This window comes from Pelodiscus sinensis, chromosome 17 (genome assembly GCF_052426305.1).
Source record: "Pelodiscus sinensis isolate ZL-2025 chromosome 17, ASM5242630v1, whole genome shotgun sequence".
NCBI classification, from domain to species: Eukaryota; Metazoa; Chordata; order Testudines; family Trionychidae; genus Pelodiscus; species Pelodiscus sinensis.
Genome location: NC_143068.1, coordinates 33569945 through 33593657, shown reverse-complemented (window position 1 = coordinate 33593657; position 23713 = coordinate 33569945). Strand labels below are relative to the sequence as shown.

Sequence of the window (23713 nt, the reverse complement as noted above, 5' to 3'; positions counted from 1 at the left end):
AGATCGAGCTGGGAGAACTGGTTTGGCTCCCGTGAGAATTCCTCCTCCGCCACAACCGCCCCCCCCCCTTTTTAGAACCGAACTCAGATCGGAACCTTCAGAAATGTTTTATTGCCTCCAAAGCAGAGGGATCTCCGCATTCCTATTGGCTGCTGGGTGCGAGCCCCCCTTTCCTGCATGGCTGGCTGGGGCACGGGGGACGCAGGCAGCTCCCAGGTGGCAGAGCGAAGCAGACCCCTGGCTGCATGCAGTCTGGGTACGGTAATAATGGAGAGGAGGGGAAGCCCCCCCCTTGTAGCTGGCGGGAGGGGGGAAGCGGGGCCCCTATCCATGGAGGGAGTGGGGCGAGGGAGGCTGTGTACACGTGGAGGGGATGGGGAGAGCAGATCCCAACGAGCAGCCTCCGCCCTCTTCATTCATAAAACGCCCAGCTAGCGGTCGCTTAGCGACCCCCGCCGCGCAACGTTCGAAAGGCAGCGGAGCCAATCGGAAGGAGGCTCGTGGGGTCGAGGGGGCTGGAGCATCTGGGAAGCGCCGAAGCTTCTGCTACCCCTCTGTCCCTCTCCAGGCTCTGCGGTAAGACGGGCCGGGGAGGGGGCGTCGGGAGCAAGGCGCTGGGGGACCCCCTCCTCCGCTTCCCTAGAGTGTGTGCGGTCCCGTGCCCCTGGGGGGCGGGGAGAGGGGATCCCCATCCCGCGGTTGGTGGTGGGGTCAGGGAGGTATCTCAGAGCCCCTATAGCCAGGGGAAATCCCAGAGCTCCTGTTGGAAGGTGGCTTGTGAGTGAGGTTCATGTTTTGAGGTCTCTGAGCACCCAAACCTCGATCGTAGGAGGATATTGGGGGGAGCCCCCTTTCCCATTCACCAGCTCTGGCGTGGGACCCCAGGGTGGGCGTGCACATGGCAGGGCCACTGGCCTCTGTACTTAGGTGGGACAATGGGATGCGCTGCCCTCCAGGTTACTGACAAATTAGGGGAACACGGCAGGGAATTCTGAGAGGGTGGGAAGCGCCCCTTTCCCCAGGATGTTGGGCACTATGGGGGCACCAGATGCCTGCTCCGTGGGTGCTGGACGCTGGTTGGCAGCAGGGAAGGGGTCAGTTCTTGAGCTTGTTTCTGATTACATCTGGTTCTAATTTCCTGGGGGGATGGGCTTCTGGAAGGGACTGGGAAATGCAGTTTATCAAGTTGTTCCCAAGCCATGGGGGATGGGCCAGGTTTGACTGTCTCCCATTGCTGCTCAGTGAAAGCCTGGACAACCGATAAAAATGTCAATTCTGAGAGTAAAAGCCAGAGGTTCAGGGCTGGCTCCTTCAGGGGCAGGAGTGAATGACCCATCCTGGCCTGAACTGGTAGACCCTGGAGGTTCTTTTACCTCTCTCAGATGCATCAGGCAACAAACTTTACCTGAAGCAGGAGAGCAGAACTGATGAGCTAGGTCCATGCCCCATATGTGGGCAATGGATAGGCCAGCGTTACCAGTTATGCAACACTTCGGGTGATGCAACATTAGACAGCCAAGGGGGAGAGCCAAGGTAGGATGTGGTTTCCACTCATCCGGACCAAAAAGCGGGTGAGGCATTGCAGAGGCTCCAGAGATATGCATGTCTACTCGGTGACTCCAAGGTTGGTTGGCTTGTATCTGCTGTGTTTACAAAGGGGCTAAGCCAGCTTTACTTGATCTGGTTTGGAAGACAGTTTACATGATCTACATTTTAAAAACCAGAATTGTAGCTGGACTCTGCACAATAGGGCTCCGTGTCCTTTGTCTTGCTGTGATTTTCAAGGTCAGACTTACCCAAGTTCACAAATAACAATCTGGCTTCTCGACCACTAGCCCCGCAAACTGCCCCTGAAAGTCTGAAAGTCAAGCTGGGTTCTTTACTTCTCCCCTATCAGCACAGACAAAAGATTCCGTGCTCGATTTCAGCCGAGCAGGCTCAAGGTAACTGCAGATAGAATGGGACCCCGCGACAAGGTAAAGCTTTTTCTCAATGAGGCTTGAGGCAGGCCAGGCCCCGGCAGGCGTCAAAAGATTTCCCATATGTGCATTTCTGGCTGCATAGAGGCAGCTGTTCCATTGAATAAGAAGGTGCCTTTTCAGTTACTTTTCAGTGCAGTGATCTGGGAGTTCACCTGATCCGATTCAGGTGTGACCAGTTAGTGGTACGTCTACACTGCAGTGGGGAGGTGTGATTGCAGCTCCTGTGGACATACCTAAGCTGCTGGAGGGCTTGTCTACACTTGAAAGAAGAATGCTGTAGTGTGATATGGTAGATGCTATCCCTGCCTACTGGAGGGATTCCCCCATTAGTGGAGGCAGCCCATCTCCCAGTAAGTTGATGGAAGAATTCTTCTGTCGACCTAGCGCTGTCTGTGCTGAGGGTTAGGTTGGCTTAATTACATTGCTCAGGGATGTAGCTGGGTCCACCCTACTTTTTAGTGTCGGCCAGGCCTGTGAATGGGGTTTGACTCCAGTTGGGTCAGCTGATTGCTTTAATCTCCTTGCAGACCCGGAGCCAGGGCCATCAATTGGGAGGGAAGTTGGGAAACAAAGACAAATCAGGGATGAAGGGTCGGGGGAAAACCCAGCCTGCTTGCATTGTGGCTGAAATCCCCAAAGGCCTAGAACAAGGACTGGGAGGTTTGACTCATACAGATAAGGCCTTTGAACTGTTCCTTCCAGAGACTGATTTCTTTGGCCGGGGTGGCTGAATGGCGTTATCATTTCACAGAGAGCCGGGAAGGCCTTGAGGTTGAAGCTGGGATAAGGTGAAGTGGGGCTGTGAGCCCCACACCTTTCCCTGGTCCTGTTTAGCTGGAGACGATGGTCAGAGTCAGCGGGAAGGAGTCGGGGATGGGACAGAGCAGGCAGCCTGTTCCTTCTAAAGGGGAAGGCAGAGTCTGCAAGCTGCAGCCGGAAAGCGGAGAGGGACGCACGCAGAGTGTGGAACGTCCCCTGCCCCCCACCCCTCCCGGAGCACACAGCTGTGCCCAGCAATTTGGCAATTTTCTGCGGCCCCGGGGCCTTGTGGGGGCAGGTCAGCATAGCACTGCTCGGACGTGCGCCTTGCCTTGCGGGGCGAGGAAGGCGGGTTTTCCAACGGGGCATTCCTAGCTCAGTGCTAAGCAGCCCCGCTGTGCTTTTGCTGGCGGTATGGCAGAGAGCCCGTTGCACCGTCCACGCCACGCCTCCCTGCCACTCAATGGCAATGGTTGTTCGGCAGTCGGGGCCACTGCCGGCTTGTGGCCAGCCACAGGACTGTTGAGTTGTGCGCTGTGGCTCGGCGTGGAAGGCAGCAGGCGTGTCTGTCGCTTGCGAGAAAGGGGAAGTCAAGCCACTCCGCTCCTCCTCCACCCCGGCCCTGTGGGGAGGTCACCTCCTGGAAAACCTGTTTGGTGGGAAACCAACAACAACACTGGAGACCGTGCAGCCAGCACGAGCGAGCGTCACGTGGCTAAGAACTCCCTGCCCACCCGTTCGGCTTTGTCCCTGCGGTGCCCTCGCGTGGGTGTAAATGGATTCACTGCAACCCAATGGGAATCTTCCCCTTTGGCATGTAGCATCTTGGCTCCCTCAGGGGGCCTGCTCCCTCTCTCTGCTGGGCCCCCTGATTTCTCTCTCAGCCTGGTTTCCAGCAGATGGAGAGAAGGGACGGGGTGGTGGCTGGAAAGGCAGAGGACCAGGAGTTGGGGTTCCCAGGCTCCAGGTGGTGTGGGTGAGTCACGCGCTGTGCGCCCGTGTTGTTGCCAGTAAATTGGGGTAATGAGGCTGACGTCAGAGGACGCGAAGCCAGCGATGACTGATGCTATTCTGAGCACCCCAGAGCGTGCTCCGGGTGTGAGATCACAGTCCTTCCTGTCGGAGATTCCTGGCTGGCCCGTCAGGGCGGCAGAGAATGGCCAGGCCTGGCTACCGATCCTCGAGCCGGCATTTCTGATCACATCTCCCTTGACCTGCAAACATTTGGCTCCTTACACACCCGGGCTCTGGTGTGATTTGAGCAGAGTCAAGGAGGGCTGGGATCTGTCCCTTGAGACTGTCTGTGTCTCTAGGCAGAATGATTTCATAGAATCATAGAGCTGGAAGAGACCTCAGAAGGTCATCAAGTCCAGCCCTCTGCCCAAGGCAGGACCAATCCCAACTAAATCAACCCAGCCAGGGCTTTATCAAGCTGGGACTTAAACACCTCTAGGGATGGAGACTCCACTGCTTCCCTAGGGAACCCATCCCAGTGCTTCTCACCCTCCTAGGGAAATAGTTTTTCCTAATATCCAACCTGGACCTCTCCCACCACAACTTGAGCCCATTGCTCCTTGTTCTGCCACCTGTCACTACTGAGAACAGCCTCTCTCCATCCTCTTTGGAACCTCCCTTCAGGACGTTGAAGGCTGCTCTCAAATCCCCCCTCACTCTTCTCTTCTGTAGATTTGCATCCGCATAAGACCTAACTTCATTAGTAGCTGAGAGGCGGTGTGGCTTAGGGTGGGGGTGGCCAAATACCGGCCAGTGGGCTGGATCCGATTCACCAGAGTTAGCCCTGGGCAGGCCGCCCCTGTATTTACCTGCACCTCCACAGGTACAGGCAATTGCAGCTCCCGTTGGCTGCGGATCACTGTTCCTGGCCAATCAGAGCTGCGGGAAGTGGGTGTCCTGGTCTGCACCGCTTCTCTGTGCAGGTAAATATAACAACAGCGGCCCACCAGAGACTAACCCTTGTGAACAGCCTCTGCTGTATTCCCCACCCCCGGCCTAGGGGATAGGGCTCTGGTTTGAAAGCCAGGTGATCGGTCCTTCCCTCTCTCTGCCACTGCCTTCATAGGTGACCTTTGTCAAGTCACTTCACCCCTCCGTGCTTCTGTTTCCTCTTTGTCTGTTTAGAGTGGCAGTGTGGCAGGGCAGGGGCAGTCTATTAAGGTGTTTGTACAGCCCCCAGCACAACAGGGCTCTGATTTCGGCTGGTGCTTCCCAGCAGTGCCCTAATATACTGACCAGCTGCATCCCCAGGGGAAAGCTGTAGAGAGGCCATGCTCCAAGCAGCCTCCTCTTGCCCTAGGGGGCTGTCAGAGGGGTTCCCCCACCAAGGGGCTTGCCTGGGCTGGGCTCCTCCTCCGGAGCTCCGCAATGGCTCTCCCAGGTCCTGCTCTGCTGGGCCCCTCGGCCCCAGTGGCTCTTTCCTTTGGCTGCCTTGGAGCCAGAGCTGTAAAAAGCCCCAGGCCAGAGGAGCAAAGGGACTGTCCTTGGCATGGCATATGCCCCATCCGGAAGGGTGCCCGCTGGGCCCCCCCGCGGCCATGCACTCCCCTCTCTTTCCAGGTCAGGTGGCGGGACCCCCCCAGCCGGGGAGAGGCGCCGTCTGACTTTTCACGTGACGCCCCCAGGGGGTGCATGAACCGCCGAGGCTCAGCGGGCGGGTTGTCTCCTCCCGGGGGAGCCCGACCCCCCCACGCGGCGCCAGAGCCGGAGGCGGGGCAGGAGCCGGGCGAGCGGGCGGACTCGAGGGAGCGGCCCCGCCCGCCGCTCAGGTCACCGCAGGTGCGCGCTGGGCGCAGGCTCCCGCCCCTGGCGAGGGGGCCGGTCCCTTGGGAGCAGCCACAGGAAGCCGGGCGGGCGGGTTCCCTGATCGCTCCCGCCTGGCTCGGCCCGCACTGCAGCTGCCGCGCCGCCGAGCTCGGGCGCCAGGGAGCAGCGCTGCGCAGCGAGCCCCGGTGAGTGACCCAAAGCCGAGCCGGCTCCTGCACGGGGGGGAGCCCGCCCGGCCTCTCCGGCTTGGATCCGAGGCAGGGCCGGTGCCTTCCACTCTGCAAAACTCCCAGCGGCTCGCCCTGCCCCCTGGGCCGGGCAGGGGGGCAGCTGGGCCGGGCCTGCGGGGTGGCACTCGGAGCACCGGCGTGGGGCCGAGCTCGCCCCGGCTGCGAACGGGCTAAGCCCGCCCCGAGATCCATCCACGGACCTAGCCCAAGCCCCTGCCGCTGGCGCCCGCAGCTATGAACTGGGGGCGGGCAGGGGGCGGCGGTGGCGCTCCGGAGAAGATTGGGTTGCTCGGGGAGGGGGGAGCAGGAGCCCCGGGGGGGGGGGGGGGGCGCTGCCCCTGCCGCCGCCCCTGCCCCTGCCGCCGCGGGTGTGAGCAGCCGGCGCACTGACAGCGACCCCAGCCCGGCACGACGGCGGGGGCGTCCGGGGCTCTGGGAAGCGGGAGGGGGGGCCGGGATGTGGTTCTATGACCCCCCCCCACTTCCTTCTCTGTCCCCCCCCCAGCATGGCCAGTGCACAGGGCCTGCCTAGGACTGGGCTAAGTGAGGAAGCCGGGGGGGGGGGGCGGTTAGTTATTGGAGGGGCGGCCACGTTCCCCAGACTGGCAGGGGAAAGTTGCCCCCAGCCTGTCCCAGCCGGCTGGTAACGGCTGTGGGTTCCCGGAAGCTTGGGCAGCTCCGCCCGGTTGGGTGCCAGGCTCAGATGAAGCGGGGGGAAGGGACCTGTCACTTGCAGGCGGGTAGAAGTGCCTGGCATCGGGCACTCGGGGGCGGGAGGGCCCCAAGCTTCGGCCACTGCCAGAGCCCCCGGCCTTCGGGGCTGGGGGGCGAGTCACGGCCCTGGCAGCAGTGGGCCCCGTTTCACTGGCCTGGGGCTGCTTTTACTGCCCCCCTTTGCCCACGGCGCCTTCCTAGCTCGGAGGGCGGCGGGAGGCTGCTGACAGCGGGGCCCGGTGGTCGTTGGCCTGGAACATCCGGGGGGTTTGTGGCTCTTCCTTAGCCGCCCCCGAGGGGCACAAAGCACCGTGCAGTTACCCCCTCCGCCGCCTTCGGAGGTCGCCCCTCCCATGGGGGAGCGCCTCAGCCCCCGTTCCCTGGGCCCGGGTGAGTCTGCTGGCAGGCCCAGGGGCGCGGCCTTGTCCAGTGCGAGAAGCCAATGACCGTGCTCACGGCTCCCCTTTGCCGGGCTGCCTGTGCAGGCTCGGCGCCAAGAGGCTGAGGGTAGCGTGTCTTGAGAGCCAGAGACGATGCCAGCCGGTCCCCTGGATCAGAGCAACAGACGCCTCCCCCCCATCTCCTGCAGCTATTTAAAGAAGCCCAGCGAAGTATATTTAGCACGGCTCCCGCCCCTCCCCCTCTTTAATCCCCAAGTGCTTCTGGAAGTGAGTGGGAAAGTCCTCGACTCGCCTGGCCCCGCGCTGCTCTTGTGCAAACCATTGATCCAGTGTTGTGAAACCACTAACCTCCCCCCGCCCTGCCCCTTGGCTCTGGCTCCCACTGGTTCGGCAGGGTCTGTTCCTGGGAGGAGGCTGCTCGGGGCCCATGTGCCTTGATCTAATTCTGGGTCTTTTGTTGCTTTTCTGGGTGCCCATCTGGCCGGGGGGTGTTTGCCCTGACGCCCCCTCGGCAGCCAGGCTGCAGGGCAGGGAGACCACGAGCGACTTCCGAGAGATTCTTTCTTTCGTCAACGTTTTCTGTAGCAAGGGTGGGGAATCTAAGGGCCTGGGGCTGGATGTGGCCCCCGGCTTGCTTGGATCTGGCCCCCGAGGCTTGGGGCTCCCCAGCCCCAAATCTAGCCCCTCCGCCCACAAGGCTGGGGCACACAATCTAGCCTGGGTCCCCCTAGGTTCTGGGGAATATCATTCTCCTCAATTGAGGGTTTTTTTCCTTACTTGTATGCAGCCCCTGAATGATTTTTTCAGTGGGTCAGTGGTCCCGACCCAAAAAAGGTCCCTCCCCCCCCCCCAGTGTCATTCACCTGCGGATCTCAAAGCACTTTCCACTGCCGGATAACCAGCTGGCTGCCATGCCGCGGGGGGGGGAGGGGGAGAACTAGACTTAGCATTGGCTAGCAGCAGGGAATGTCCCCACGGAGCCCGTCGTGTTCCTTGTGCCCCCAAAACAAAATTAACTCCGCTTCTGAGATCTTCCCAGCGCTCCTTCCTTGCGCTTCCCAGGCTGGGAGCTGTGGCTGCTGGAGAACGGCTCCTCGCTCTGAAGCAGGGGAGACTCCTTTGCAGGGCCTAGCTGTCTGGCGGGGGCTGTTTGACTCCGCGGTCATGCTCTCTGCCGGGGAGGGGGGGCATGCCCCTTGGGGGGTGAGTGACAGCTCTGGTTCGGAGCTCAAGCAGGCTGCAGATTCATTATCACCGAGGCACAGAGCAGGGCATTTTGGATCAGCGAAGAGGCCATTGTCTGCGGTGCAGATGGAGGCAGAGCGAGGTCGTGCAAGGGGATTGCCTGCAGCAGAACACACATCTCCTGGCTCCCAGGTCCCCACTGTCACCCACCAGAATGGGCAAACCGAGGGGCAAACAATTCCTGCCCTTCCGCACCCCCAGCAGAGGTAAACCCACCCGCCTCTGAGCTCCGCAAGGGGTCCCCCAGCCGTCGCTTTCGCCTGCGCTTGGGCTGGGACCAGATGTGCAGCGGGCTGGGAACAAGGCTGCTGTGCCACGATTTTCCCAGCCTCAAGCCCTTCCGACGAGCAGCCGGACCTCCCGGCACATTTCCCGGGCTGCTAATCCCCGTGGCTAATGAGAGACAGGCGCAGTTGTAAGCTGTTTAAAAGGCCCCTTGACTAGGATTAAGGAGGGGAGGGCAGGCAGTGGAAAGAAAGAAGCCTCCAGTTGAGGGCACCTTGTAATGCGGTGAGTGCTGCGAGGTGTGTGTGTGTGTGTGTGCGTGTGTGTGTCTGTGTGTGTGTGCGCGCCCATGTGCCTGAGGGACCTGTCTGAGCTTTCTCAGGGCCCAGTGCTGTAGGGATCTGTGAAACTGACCAAGTCCTTTGTCTGGTGCCTACGAAAGTGACCAGGTCCTCTGCCTGGCTCCTTCCATACATCCCCTCCCCCTAAATTCCAGCCTCTTCTTGCCTCTGGCCAGAACATCAACCCCACTCCCTGCAAATTGCAAGCATCCAGCATAGCCACTCTCCTCAAAGCCCGCCCTGAGGGTGACGCTCACCCAGTGGACCCCGGACGCTCCGGGGACTCAGCCCACGTTTCCAGCAAGAGCCCCACAAGTGTGGGGTGGGCTTCTCCACATTAACTCTCATTTGGCTGCCCCACTGCAGGCGGGCACAGGGCTGTGTTTCCTAGCTTGGCTCATGCGTGCTTATTGTTGGCAGACGATAGCTCCCTGCTTGAGAGAGGGGAGGTTTCCTGCTGGGATTCCTTGCTGGAGCATCCGGCTGCCTAGAGTGACCCCCCCCCCCCCCCCGCGTGCAGGGGCCAGGTCATGGAGCCCTCTCTGGGGTAGCGTCCCTCACGCTGGCTGCAGATGGGCCCGGCCACCAGTGTTACCTGGCACCAGCTCCTTCTGCGAGCGTGGGAGGCTTCCAGCATGCGTCCTGGACAGCCAGGCTAGGAGGTGTCCCACCCCTCTGTCCCCTGAGCCTGGCAAAGGAGGGGGGCTGGTCCCTGGGGGGTAAGCGTCCGAGATCGGAGGAGCCCAGTGTCTGCTTGGGAGGTGAGAGATACCCCTGCAGGTCATGGGACGGTTTAAAGCAGGGGTGGGGGACCTAAGGCCTGGGGGCTGGACGTGGCCCGTGGCTTGCCTGGATCCCGCCCCCTCGGGCTAAGGGCTCTCCCCCAGCATTGGGGAGCCTGTGCTGGTGCTCCAGCCCTCTGCCCCCTGTGGGGCTGGAGCACACAATCTACTAGCCTGGGCCCCCTAAGCTCTGGTGTGTGGGGGAACGTGGGGAGGGTCTTTCTCCTCCATGAGGGGTTTGGGGGGTTTTTTTGTGTGCGGCCCTCGACTGATTTTTCTGTGGGTCTGCAGCCTGGTTTAAAGAGCTGCCCAGGCAAGGGCCTTTTCTGTTCTCTGGGGCCCTGCCTGGCCCATGCAGACATGGGGGGAGATGAGCCCACAGCTTGGAGTATCTGGAGGCTGGCTTTTGGGCCCTGCCTGTTATTTAACCCCGATTCCCTTTCCTGCAGATGGCTGTTGCTTGTGGGCAGCTCCCCGGGGAAATGCAGGGGGCATCTTGGATCCCAGATGGGAAGGGGCAGGTGATGGCGGGCGGGCGGGCGGGGGAAGCCCGGCTCAGGGCGGCAGGGCTGATCGTGCTGGTAACTCCTTACGCTCCTTCCTTCCCCGATTTTCATTCAAGGAGCTGCGCCGGGCCGCTCTCCCTGGGTTGGTGGAGGTTTCCATTTGAAGTGTCTCTGCCTCTGTCAATTGGCTGGAGGGAGAGAGCTGTCTGGCAGGGGGGCGGGGCGTGTGTCTTGAAATAGGAAGCCCCGTGCTGGTCTCCCCGCCTCCTGGCGCAGACAGCCCGCCTGTCAGGCCCTTTGTCTGGCTGCACCGGCAGGAGCAGGAGGCAGCAGCAATTGGGGGCCGCACGCTCCTGCCGGCTCCGGGCTGGGTACTGAGCTCTGTTCCCTTCTTTGCAGCGACTGGAGCGTGACCGCAGGGCAGACCCGCCACGGCTGCCGGCCCCTGGGGCCCCTCGCTCCGGGCTCCCCTGGACGATCAGCGCGGCGTTTCTTCCGGGAGGAGCATCCAGCTGGAATCTTCGCGGGCGGGCATGGCTGGCAGGTGACCCTTGATGGACACAGCTGTGGGGGGCCCGGCGAGCGGAGTGGGGCGCTGAGCAGCATGTCCGTGGAAACCCTCCAGGCCGGGGCCGCGATGAAGGGGGTTCCGGCCACGGCATCCTTCACCTCGGCCATGCCGTTCCGGATCCTCAACAAGGGGCCTGAGTACTTCCGCCGGCAGGCCGCTCCGGGCGCCAGGAAGCCCAGTGCCGTGGAGAGGCTGGAGGCGGACAAAGCCAAGTACGTGAAGAGCCTGCACGTGGCCAGCACCAAGCAGGAGCCGGTGAAGCCCCTCCTGAAGCAGCCTCTCTTCCCCCTGGGGGTGCGGCGAACGATGCTCACGCCGAGCCGCAAGACCCCTGCAGGGGGCCGCCGGGCGGAAGCTGCCGGGCCCAAGACCTCCCTGAACCTGGAGATCCTCAACAACCTCATTAACATCCGCGACAGCCCTGCCTTCCCCAAGCCGGCGAGCCCCCTGGAGCACAAGTGGCGAGCGGAGCCGCCCGAGCCCCGCACGCCGGATGGGCGCCCGGCGGGGCAGAGGAGGAAGGGCCCGGCGGAGGGCATGAGCAAGCTGTCGGAGAGCTCCGTCACCTCCAAGCCCTCCAGCACGGTGGCCGTGCGCCGAGTGGACGTCCGGCCCTGCGGGGTGCTCCGGGGCAGGGAGTCCCCCACCATCCAGGTGACGCCTGTGCCCGCCTCCCCCGCCCAGGCCCGAGTCCCCTCCACCAGCTCCCCGAACAGAAGCCCCCACGAGAGGCGGGCGGACAGCGCCAAGCGCCAGACACTCCTGCACCGGTCCAAGTCCGACCTGAGCGACCGGTACTCCCGGGCCACGGCCGACCTGGAGCGCTTCTTCAACTACTGCGGGCTGGACCCCGAGGAGGTGAGGGACCTCGGGGTGGAGCACTTTGCCCGGGCCAGCTCGGACATCGTCTCTGTCAAGTTCCACAGCGTCAGCACCGCCAGCTCGGAGGGCGCCCGCTCCCAGCGCAGCACCGCCACCCTGGAGGACAAGCCGGCGGAGCGCATGCCCTACGGCATCTCCGTCGTCGAGCGCAACGCCAGGGTCATCAAGTGGCTGTACGGACTCCGGCAAGCCAGGGAGCCCCAGAAGGTATCCAACGTATAGCGACGCCAGGGCCGAGCCCTTGGCGGGGGGGTGACGTGCAAGGGGCGTGTTCATGTCGTGCACGACTCGATCTGGTCCTGGTGGAGTCTCCTAGATCCTGTAACTCACGTCCCGGTCCCCTGCTGTCCTTTCCCCGCCCCGTCCCCTGGTGCTCAGCGAGCGGGTCCTTCCAGAGACCTCGCTGAGCCCGGACCTTCAAGAGGCCCAAGCCCCGGTGAAGAGAGAGGGCCAATTTCCTTGGCACAGGGCTGAGGGGAGGAGCAGGGCCATTCAGCAGTCCTGGGAGTAACTGTCACGTTCAGCAGCTGGAAGGATGTGGGAGCTGGGCCTGTAAATATGCAAGCTATTAATAAAGAGCCTGGAATATGGCCCCACCCCCGTGAGCCAGGCCCAGGGCAAAGGGCTGCCTTGCACCTGCCTTGATCCAGTCTCCGGCACCTGCCTCTGTCGGGCTCGGTTTCCTGAGCCCGCGCCGAGAGGGTTGTAAATGCCCTGGCTGGGGTGAGGCGGCAGGACACCTGCCTCGTGGGTGCGCCAGGGGAACACCTGTGCAGCTCCCGGCCCGCACACGCCGCGGAGGGCAGGGGTCCCGGTGGAGGGCTTTGCTCCAGCCCTGTCTGTGGGACAGACCCGGAGTCTTACCCCCACAATGGCTCTGCCACGAGCTACCAAGGGATCTGGTGCTAAACGTCGTACCCCACTCGTGGTGGCACCCTCCTCCCCGGCAGCTGTGCGGCCCCTGCCCCTCCCTGCCGTGTCGGGGGAGTGTTCCCCAGCGCTCTGCGAACGTGGCCCACGGCAGCATCTGACGTGCATCTCTTGCATCCGGGGAGCTGGTTTGCATCAGCCCAGCTGGTCCCCACCCCGAGGAGACACCGTCCGGCCTGTCACGCAACCTTGCTGCACCTTCTGTGCTACCGGCCGGGCAGACTGTCCGAAGCGCCCACGCCGGTGAACGGGGTGCACATGGGCCACTCTATCCATGCCCCCCATGTTCACCCCAGGGGTGGGGGTTCTAAACCCCTCCCCGCCCAGCAAGTCTTTGTAGTTTGTGCCCAGCCTTTGTGGAGTTCGGAGACACCCCCGTCTCCGCGGGCGGCTTGATCCAGAGGAAACTGAATTTTGGTGTTTTGTTTTGCTCGTCGCCGAAAGTCCCATCACGCTGGTTCCGCAGCCGATTTCCACATTAGTTAAGCTCTTTTGTGGGGGGGAGGAAACGGGTGCGGGTAAGAAATCCCTGGGCTGTGGTGTGCCGGAGCCTGGGGCGATTGTAACACACTTGTCTTTGTTGCAGCCGGCTCTCGCTTTGAACGGACAGCCCCGGGGCGCGCTGGTCTGCTCCAGGAGCGGCTGTCTGTGTGACTGATCTCTCTCCCCCGAAAGGCCCCTTGCCCTTGTTCTGTTACCTGGCTGCTCTGGCTGTTGGTTTTGCTCCCAGGTGCCTCCTTTTTTTGCAGCTGCCGCTTGGCTGCAGTTGTGGGTCCATTTCGCTGGATGGCAGCTTGCCTTTTGATAGCTGATCCTGTGGAGAGATGCTGAGTGTGTGTGTGTGGGGGGGGGGGAGTGACCCTTGAAAGGGACGTATAGCAGGAAAGTAATTCTTCGGGAGGTGCCTCGTTGCTCCCGCTGGAAATCGCCTTATCACCCCCAGCCGGGCTGCGTCCCCATGATGTTGTGCATCTTGATTCCACGAGAAGGGCCGGCTGCGGGGAGCGAGTGTAAAGCGGCGGGAGCTTTTTGAACAGCCTTGGGGCGGGGATCAAGAAACTCTCCTCCCCAAGCTGGAAAGCGCACGCAGGCCCAGTGCTCCACGAAGTGCAGCAGTGAGGCTGCAAATAAACTCGCCTGCTTTGCCGTAATGGCAAAAATCTACCTCCTCGATGCAGGATTACCAAGGCTCTTGCTGGGGGGCGTGTGTGGTTTTTTTACCTGTGTATATTTGTGTGTTTTTGTACCTCCTTTTTCTCTGCCACCTGTCCAAACCGCCCAAGAGTTCTGGGAAGGCCGGGTCCTGGTTATTTATGAAGCTGGTTCTGTGTTGTTCTCTTCTCCTTTTTTACTGGATGTTTGTTCTGTAAAGAACTCGACTGATTTGATTAAAGTCCTGCCCTTTGGCTGCTCTGTCTTTGTTGGGTTCAAACGTGGCCCCCCCGTCGGGGCTCCAGGCGTCAGAGGGATGGCGGCTGGACCGTGTTCCCCTCTTGGAGGCTCATCTCGCCGCAGCTGGGTGCAAAGCAAGGAAGCGACGGAGCTTGTGGGTACATCGGCGGCCCCCCACCTGTGCCGGAGGGATCGGCCTCCCTCAGAAGGAGAAAATAAAATCCCAGCAAAATAAATCGCCCTCTTTCGGATCCTCGTACTGTTCCCAGCAGAGAATGTGACCCAAACCCAGCACTTCCTTGCTCACTGTGTGCCGTCCCCGGCTCATCCGTGGTCCTTTCTCTGCCCCCCAAAGCAGCAGCTGTATGTCAAGGGGGTGGCACCTGCAGGGGTTGGGGGGCAGCGAAGGAGTGGGAGGGTGCCCACAGGGTCCCTCTGTAGGATTCCACTGTCCCTGGGCGGCTCTGCCAGGCTGAGTCTGGCCTGCAAGGAAGCCCATGGAGCAGAGAGAGCCATTGGCTCAGGAGAGACCCGGCATGTGTCATGGCCGAGCATGTGTTGCCCTGCGGCATAAGCCAGCTGGAGGGCTGCCCCCACTTGCAGGCAGCGGGGGAGCCGGAGTGGGGGGAGGGTGCTGACCATCTGGGAGCGGCGGTGCACACGCCGGTGAGGCTGCTTGAAGTCCCTCGGGCTCGTGCCATCTGCCGCGGCTCGGGGTGCGGCGGGATAAGCTGCGTGATGGGAGAACGCCCCTCTGTGGCCCCGACCCGCACCCAGGTTACAAAGTCTTGGAGGAGTCGGAGGGAGACCTGCCCAGCCAGCTCTGGAAAGCAGGGGCAGCCTTCCCCAAACTGCCTATGGGCCCCGGCCGCCCGAGAGGGGAGGGCTGAGACGGGACAGGCTGGACCCCAGCACGGCAGCCTCGGCCCTCCAGGCGTCCTGGAAAGATAGTACTGGGAGTGGGTGGGGCTTGCCTCCAGGGGGCGGGGCCTCTGGCAAAAGGGGCGGGGCTGGGACTTCGCCTGCTGCCCTGCTAGAAAGAAAGAAACCATTGCAAGACCGTGGTGTAGGGAGGGACAGCTGCCTTCCAGTCACTGCTGTCTGGGCTGCCGGGCTACCAGCAGGGTGCAGGCTGCGGGCAGTGTCCCCAGGCTGGTTCCACACAAGTAGCCAGGCTGTGAGTACTGGGGACCGGCCAAAGGCTTTGTGCTTTTCCGGTGCTCCGGGAACAGTCACTGGCATTGGGAAGGGGGACGCGCTAGCTCAGCGTGGGCAGCCAGGGACTCGCCACCCTTCCCTCCTGGCTCTGCTAACAAGGCTGTCTTTGTTCTTGGGAAAGCAACTGATCCTCCCATCTGGGAAGCGGGGATGTTGATCGTTACGGGCAGGCATCTAAGAAAGATTAATGAGGGGTTTCCAAAGTGGTCTGAAGAGGAACTAGGGGTCTCCCAATGAACTGACTAGGCAGCAGGTTTAAAACAAACAAAAAGCAGTATTTTGTCCACATATCACATTGTCAACCTGTGGAACTCCTTGCCGGAGGATGTTGTGAAGACCAGGGGTGGTGTCCATAGCCTGTGTTTGTCAGAGGCTGGCACTGGGTGACAGGAGTGGGATCAGTGGATCTGTCCTGTTCATTCCTTTTGGGGGCACCTGGCTTCGGCCACTGTCGGCAGGCAGGACACTGGGCCGGATGGACATTTTTTCTGATCCAGTCTGGCCGTTCTGCTGCAAAAGTGCGCCGTATTCTCTCCAGCCAGCTCTGCCAATGCTCCTCAATCCTAAATCTGGTTTCCTAGGGCCGTGTCCCTGTCCAATTCTTCCGGTGCTCTTGCATCGCCTCATCCTGCCCTTGTGTGGGCGGAAGTTGTTTGTCTATGAAACAGCTTCCCCCCAAGAGAACAGTCCATGTGCCACAGGAGGTCTTCCCCTTTCTAAGGAGCAATCTCTGGGCTCGATCCGAGGCTCCTGCAATCTTTTGTCAAAAGGACGTTGTCACGGGAGCTGGTCAGGAGCCCTGTAACGGGCTGCGGCGTCCGGACCCCATGCCATACCCGCGGCGTCTCCGCTCAGGTCTTGCTGAATGATGGACCGACTCTTCCCCAGGCCACGTTTTAACAATCTGCAGCCGGCTCACAAGCAAACCTTCCAGTCCCAACCCGGGTGTCCGCAGTAAAAACATCTGCTGGGCAGACAGGCAGAATACAGCACCGCCCGCCCCCTCCAACACAACTGCCAATGAATGTCTCTGGCCAGCCAAGAGCAGGGGAACGGCACCTGGAGGGGTTTGCAGATGGAGTCATTTTTACAGGCAAGTTTTAAAAGGCTGCTTCTCAGCTGGGGGCCTTGTCATAGAATCATAGGACTGGAAGGGACCTCAAGAGGTCATCGAGTCCAGCCCCCCCCGCCCTCAAGGCAGGACCAAGCTCCACCTACACCACCCCTGACAGATGTCTATCTAACCTGTTCTTAAATATCTCCAGAGAGGGAGATTCCACCACCTCCCTTGGCAATTTATTCCAATATTTGACCACCCTGACAGTTAGGAATTTTTTCCTAATGTCCAATCTAAACCTCCCCTGCTGCACTTTAAGCCCATTACTCCTTGTCCTGTCCTCAGAAACCAAGAGGAACAAATTTTCTCCTTCCTCCTTGTGACACCCTTTTAGATATTTGAAAACCGCTCTCATGTCCCCCCTTAATCTTCTTTTTTCCAAACTAAACAAGCCCAGTTCATGAAGCCTGGCTTCATAGGTCATGTTCTCTAGACCTTTAATCATTCTTGTCGCTCTTCTCTGTACCCTTTCCAATTTCTCCACATCTTTCTTGAAATGTGGCGCCCAGAACTGGACACAGTACTCCAGCTGAGGCCTACCTAGTGCAGAGTAGAGCGGCAGAATGACTTCACGAGTTTTGCTTACAACACACCTGTTGATACAACCTAGAATCATATTTGCTTTTTTTGCAACAGCATCACACTGTTGACTCCTATTCAACTTGTGGTCCACTATGACCCCTAGATCCCTTTCCGCCATGCTCCTTCCTAGACAGTCGCTTTCCCATCTTGTCAGGAGGGAAATAATTTTTTCCTTCCGTCTAAGGTAAGGTGTGAATTTAAGCCAGTGTCGCTGGGATGTTACAATTCCCTTTGTGCGGAAGCTGATGTCTCTTGGGAGGGGGCTTACGTCTCTTTGTTACTGGGCTCTGAGTGTTACCACGGAATTAGTGGGGGCACTATTGCATGGCTGGCAACCCTGTTCTGCTGCCCGAGCGTCTCGCAAGCAGCTAGCCAGCGTAGCATGTCCTTGAGAGACGGTGTGCTGTATCGGAGCTAGTCAACCCGGGAAAGTTCTTTCCTTGCTCCCATACATAACGTAACTAGGGGTCACCACGTGAAATGAACAGGCAACAGGTTTAAAACCAGCAAAGGGAAGTTTTTCCTCACCCAGCGCACAGGCAACCTGCGGAACTCCTTGCTGGAGGAAGTTGTGAAGGCCAGGCTTTTAACAGGGATCAAAGAGCTAGATGAATCCATGGCGGTTAGGCCCATCAATGGCTATTAGCCAGCATGGGCAGGGATGGGGGCCCTGGCCTGTGTCTGTCAGAGGCTGGGAATGGGTGACGGGAGGGATCCCTGGATGATTGCCTGTTCTGTTTACTCCCTCTGGGGCACCTGGCAATGACTGCCGTGGGAAGAGAGGACACTGGGCTAGATGGACCACTGGTCTGACCCATTATGGCCGTTCTTAGGGGTGTGATTCCCCTCCCACTGTACTGGGTGCCTGCCCTGCTCGCTGGCCCCCCGGGGAGAGTCCCACTTCCCTTTGGTCTGCAAAGGACGCACCACTCTGCTGTGGAAGTGCCCTGCTGTCCGAGGCCCTTGCTTCCTCCTGTGGCTCAGCCGTGACACGTTATTTCCGTGCAGCTCAGCGGCTGCTCCTGCCGTCAGCATCAGGTGGCGTTTGGCTGCCGGGTTGGCTGGCATCGTTGACGTGGGTTGCATTCAATAACCCGACGGCTTCCTGCGGCCACCTCCAAGGGGAGACCCAAGGGGAGGCCGCCAGCGGCCACTTGGCATGAAATCTCCTTAGCCGGATTGGTCTGGATACGGAGGATGGTGCAGGGTTTTGCAGATGGAAACCTGCTTTGGGTCTGGGTTGATGGACGCACGGGGGAGGCCTCTGGAGCACCCTGTTAATCCGGCAGGCCCGGCTCAGATGGGGCAGGCATCAGAGGGGTGAAGGGCAGGACCTCGTGGCCGGCTTTAGGAAGCGACTAAATATCCCAGCGCCACACGCCCGCTTTGTCCCCGTGCGGCTCCTAATCCCCGCACAAAGGGAGTGAACGCAGGGTGCAGTGAGCCCAGCTCCCTACTCCGAGCCTCTAGGGAGAGGGGGAAAGAGGGAACCGGAGCCCGTCGCTAGGAACTGGAGCTGCTAGGGCGACATCACAGCTCGGTAAGCGGAGAAGGCCCCCGCGCCCCGCTAGAGCTCTCTGCCCAGCCCCCGCCTTTGGGGTGTCACAAGCCCCCACTTGCTGTGGCTGCCAGTGTAAAGTAATGCACATTGGAAAAAATAACCCTAACTATACGTACAATATGATGAAGACTAATTTAGCTACAGCTACGCTAGAACGAGATCCTGGAGGTATCGTGGATAGTTCTCTGAAAACATCCACGCAGTGCGCAGCGGCACTCAAAAAAGCAAATAGGATGTTAGGAATCATTAAAAAAGGGATAGAAAATAAGATGAAGAATATCTTACTGCCCCTGTATAAAACTACGGTACACCCACATCTTGAATACTGGGTACAGATGTGGTCTCCTCACCTCAAAAAAGATATTTTGGGCTTTAGAAAAGGTTCCGAAAAGGGCAACTAAAAATGATGAGGGGTTTGGAACGGGTCCCATATGAGGAGAGGCTAAAGTGACTGGGACTTTTCAGTTTAGAAAAGAGGAGACTGAGGGGGGATATGACAGAGGTCTATAAAATCATGAGTGGTGTGGAGAGAGTGAATAAAGAAAAGTTATTTACTTGTTCCTACAATATAAGAACTAGAGGTCACCAAATGAAATGAATATGCAGCAGGTTTAAAATAAACAAAAGGAAGGACTACTTCATGCAGCACAGAGTTAACCTGTGGAACTCCTTGCCAGAGGAGGCTGCGAAGGCTAGGACTGTAACAGAGTTTTAAAAAAGAGCTAGATAAATTCATGGAGGTTAGGTCCATAAAAGGCTGTTAGCCAGGGGTAAGGAATGGTGCCCCTGGCCTCTGTCAAAGGCTGGAGATGGATGGCAGGAGACAAACTGCTTGATCATTGTCTTTGGTCCACCCCTCTGGGGGACCTGGCGCTGGCCACTGTGGGCAGGCAGGATACTGGGCTGGATGGACCTTTGGTCTGACCCGTCTGGCCATTCTTATGTTCTTATAGATTCTGTGCGTTCATGGCAGGCCCTGCCCTGAGATGGGCTGGCACAAAATGCAAATGTGCCGCCCCAAGAGCGCAGCAGAATCATCCGCGGGGGCTGCCCGGGGCTGGCGTGTGCAGGAGTGGAGGCCTTCGAATGACAAAGGCTCCTTCTCGTCTGCCCCTGGGCGGCTGCTTCTGGGACAGCTGCGTCCAGCAGCGCGCAGGGCCGGGGCTGGTCCCACGCAGCAGGTGAAGGGACAGGTGCCAGCACGGCCCGGTATTCGGAGCGCCGGGGGCTTGATTTATGAGGCCCGCTGGAGGGAGCCATGCCTGCACTTTGGGTAAATGAGAGCCGGGGGGGTTAGAGCCACAAGGGGGAGGGAAGACGACGAGAAGATCCGGGTGATCTGGATCGGAACAGGAGCAGCGCCCTGGGTCCCCGTCAGCCCTTCCTGGGGGGCTCAGAGAGCTGCCGTTCTCCAACAAGCCCAGCTTGGCTCAGTGCCTGGCAACTGGTTTCCTGCCTCCCCGGTGGCAGCTGTCATCTTGGGGGCTGGGCAGCTAATCCCCAAAGCCCCCGGCTGCCTTCTCCACGCTGCGCCTTCTCTCCAGGGCTCCTTCTTGGAGACCGGCCGAGCTGTTCTGTGAGCCCCCCCGACACGCCGGGCTGGCCATCAGCAAGGCCTGTACCGGGCAGGGGAGGGGATTCCAGGCTGGAGCCCGGCGAGGAGGAAGAGAACACAGATGCACCTTGGAGGGGGTCGCAAAGTGGCTGCAGCTTTCCGCCTTCGACAGAAATCAGTTGGGGACTTGCAGATATAACGCGGATACCCGCATTGACAGCCACGGACGTGGGGACTCGGGGATATCTGTGGGTTTGCAGGGCTCTACTCATGGTCCCCCAAAGCCGTTGTCCAGTCTGGAACACCGGGTTGATATCACTCTGCCTTTCTAGGCAGCCTCACATTCAAGGAATTCAAAGCATTTTACAAACTCCAGTTAGACCTCACACCCCCCGTGAGCGATATGAGAGTGTGGAGCATGTACAGGTCGTTTCTCCCACCCCTGAAGTGCGGCCAGGTCTGGGGTGGAGCACTGTGGCGGGTGACCTGTGTACAGCAAAGCTCAGGACAGGAAGTGAAGACTACTCTCCAAACGAGTGAGGAGCGGGGTGATTGGGGCTGGCAGGATGTGAATACATGCAGGTGGAATTTACCCATGGGATCCCGACTGGCCAGGAGCTCAGAGTTACATTTCATAGGCAAGACTAGCAATAAATAATACTGGGGAAAGCACAGCCGGGCGCTTAGACACCAAGACCATGAGACAGCCTCAGCAAGGGTACATGAGCTGGCCTGTCAACAGGGCTATTAGATGATGTGCAGGAGTCACTGGGAAAATACCGCGGTCGTTTGCACACAGTGGTTCTGCTTCAGGAAGATCTAACACTGCCCTTGTGCCTTGCAGCTCCGAAGCACCATGCAACCCCTGGCATCACCCTGCCCAGTCTTCTGGGGGCACTTAGTATATTCACTTATCCCCGCCTGATTGGTTACAGCCCATGTTATTGACAAGAGAGGCTGCCTGGGCTGATCTGCTGTCACAGAGCGTCTTCTTATTCCGATGGCTTTTTACACTGAGGTTGGAAAATGTCAGGGTTTGGCAGGGGCTTAGCCACATACTAGCCACACAGCAACCCATCACCCACTGGCATGACAAGGGCTTTCTTCCAGTCTTATGGAGCAGCCCCAGTCTTCCAGGACCTCTTGAAATCAACATGCATGTGCCAAAGATGCCCTCAGCCAGCTCTTTTAAAACTCTTGGGTGCAAGTCCCCTGGACCTGCTCATTTAACAATCTCTGACTTAAGTAGCTCCTCTGTTACAGTGCTCCTTCCATTCTGCTACTATCTTGGGAGGAGATCACATGCCTTTTGGGGTATCTAGGGACGCGTTCTTAAACAATTCCCAATGATCCCGCCCATTGTTCTAATTAAATTCATTCCTGGGACTGGGGCTCCACCCATGTTGCCTGAGATCTGACTCACAAGCTCTCCATGGACAGCTGGCCCAAGGGGTGTTTGTGGTGCTGTGGATTTCAGGAGTGGCACTGTGCTGTAGCGTCTGCACTGCACAGACACCGTCTTGGTGCCATCCATAAGACCACACAGAGATCTAAGCACAGCCCTGACCAGGCCCATGTGCCAGGCAACTTTAATGAGCAATCCCCTGAGCTTCTGGGAGCAGCCTCTGCAAAGCAGGATTCCCCAGGTCAGGCCATGAAGCTCAGGGTCTCTCCCCCATGGGGTGATGCTGGAACTTGCCCACGAACCCGGCTGCCTTCCGGAGAGACCCTGATGGTTTCAGCCCCAGGGACGGTTTCCTGGCAGAGTGGAGAGAACTGTAGAGCTTCACACTAGCCATGGGCAGCATAAGTCCCAGGAAAACCACCCCATAACTGCCCCACCCCACATGATGATCACGGCCTCTTCCAAACACGCCTCCCTCGCAACTCTGCCCCAGCTGGCCAGTGGATTTTGCATGCGCTGAGGGGCAGGCACAAAGAGCCGGGTGCTATTAACCCAGGGAGAAGATGCTGCGCAGAAGGGATGTTAAATATCGGTTAATTGACTAGTCGATTAACCTCGTGAATTCTTATCGGTTACTTGACTAGTTGATAGTCACGAGGGGCGGGGCCCGTGACCAGTGGGCTCTGGCCCCAGTCCTGAGGAGTCCCCTGCCACTCTGTGCTGCTGCCTCTGATACAGCAGAGGCTGTAAAAACCAGCTCCCCTCGTGGACCGGCTGCCTGTCACCCCGCCCTGATGCCTCTGACATAGAGGCAGCAGCCCCCGTCCAGGGGCGAGGTGGTCCAAGCTCCTGGACTCAACACGAGCCGGAACTGAGCAAGCTGCCTGCCCGCCTGGCTCCTAATACACTTTAAATGCAGAGCGGCAGTGGGGGTAGGTCCCGGCTGGGTTGCTGGCCAGCCTACTAAAAAATGTACTGGCTGGAGCTAGGGGGAGAAAGAAATGTGTGTAGTCTACAGCAGTGCTTCCCAACCTTTTTGAGTTTATGGACCCCTTTTCAATGTATTGAAATTTCATGGACCCCCCTCCCACCCCCATGGGAGAAAAGAAAAGAAAAGAAAAGAAAAGATGGGCCCGACCCAAACATTTAAAACTTCCCACGGACCCCCTGCAGTACCGTCACAGACCACCAGGGGTCTGCAGACCACAGGTTGGGAACCACTGGTCTATGGAATTAACGGAAAAGTTTTTGCTCATCGGTTAATCGACTGCACTATTACATCCCTCGTGCGCACAAGGGGGAGAGCGGAGGCTCCCGATCCCGACGTCCCTAGCAAGCTGCTGCACACGCCCACCAGGTCGCTCCTGCCTCGCGGGGACCTAAGTGCTCATTAGCACCTCCCAAGCACGGGCTTAAACCCGTCCACGTGAGACACACCCTGAGCGCGTGACGGGAAATGATCCGCCTCACAAGGGCCCCAGCCCCGTCCTGTGCGACCACATTGAACAGCACTCGCCTCTCACACAGCTCTGGGATCAGCAGAGCTCAAAGGGCCTTACAAAGGAGGCAGGGTCATTCCGTTTCACAGCTGGCCAGAGTGGAAATGGCTCACTTCAGTGCAGTGTCGACGGAGCTCCCAGGAGAGAAAACGTCAGGTATTAACGGGCTGGGTAACGTCACAGAAAAAGGCAGAACAAGACCAGGGGCTGGGAGGTGAAATCAGACACATTCATATTAGAAATGAGGCACAAATATTTCACAGGGAGGATGATTCCCCATTGGAGCAAACTCCCAAAGCGAGTGACGGATTCTCTGTTTCTTGGCATCCTCCAGTGAAGAGCAGATGCCTTTCTGGTGCGCGCTTGGATCCAAACTTACCCGCTGTGCTATAGAGGAGGGCTGGGATGTGCAGGGGTCAGATTTGATGCTCTCCTGGTCCCTTCTGGCCTTAAAGTCTTCTAATTCATGACAGAGTGCGGCCTAGGGCAGCCTCTGGGGTGTTACAGTGCAGCTGGCTTGGTCCCCAGACTCCGTGTCGTTCAGTGGGACGATGCAGGGGAAGAAGCTCAAACAACCAAAGAGGCGGGCCAGGGTCAGAACACGGGCCTTAAAAGGGAGGGGTGGGTGTGGCAGTGACATCACAAAGGCTTGTTGCAGGGCCTCCACCGATTGGGGGACAGTGGTAGGGAGGTGATGACCTCACAGAGAGACCCTGACATCAGCCAGACAGGACAGTGGTGCAAGGGGGGCAACCTCAGAGACCCCCCCCCTTATGGCTTTGTGGGAGGCCGTCCCAGAGAGGTGGGGCTGGAATTGCTCGGAGACTGACCCCTCTGGTGCTGACCTGGGCCATCCTTTGGGACATCTGCTGAGACCTCGCCGAGTCTCGATGCTGATTGGCCGAGCAGGGGGCTGTTGACAGGGAGGAGGCGTTTCCCAATTTCCCAGCTATGACCCATGGCTGCCCCTTCCTTGGCAGGCTCTGCACAAGGCCTTGTCTGACCCCAGGCTGGGAAACCTGCAGGCAGAGTCCC

The 23713-nt window shown here is 59.4% G+C and overlaps 1 protein-coding gene and 1 long non-coding RNA gene across 4 annotated transcripts; one reads left to right on the top strand and one right to left on the bottom strand.

Moving 5' to 3' along the window:
* Window positions 1-446: 446 nt before the first annotated feature.
* FAM110A (family with sequence similarity 110 member A) lies at window positions 447-13755 on the top strand. Of its 3 annotated transcripts, none has more exons than XM_025179615.3 (3): window positions 447-576; window positions 10366-11626; window positions 12936-13755. In XM_025179615.3, exons 2-3 carry the CDS (start codon window positions 10571-10573, stop codon window positions 13005-13007), a joined length of 1128 nt encoding a protein of 375 aa, XP_025035400.3. In that variant the 5' UTR covers window positions 447-576; window positions 10366-10570; the 3' UTR covers window positions 13008-13755. The 3 variants fall into 3 exon arrangements, with proteins under 3 accessions (XP_025035400.3, XP_075757007.2, XP_089625887.1); XM_075900892.2 differs by lacking the exon at window positions 447-576 and adding an exon at window positions 5511-5707; XM_089769761.1 differs by lacking the exon at window positions 447-576 and adding an exon at window positions 5519-5707 and having other exon boundaries at window positions 10366-13755.
* A 7570-nt stretch (window positions 13756-21325) lies between these two features.
* On the bottom strand, window positions 21326-22815 carry LOC112544077 (uncharacterized). The gene is made up of 2 exons (XR_016347060.1): window positions 22739-22815; window positions 21326-21532 (listed from the first exon to the last, which is right to left on the bottom strand). It is a non-coding gene; the product is annotated as an uncharacterized LOC112544077 (long non-coding RNA).
* Between the last annotated feature and the right edge of the window lie 898 nt (window positions 22816-23713).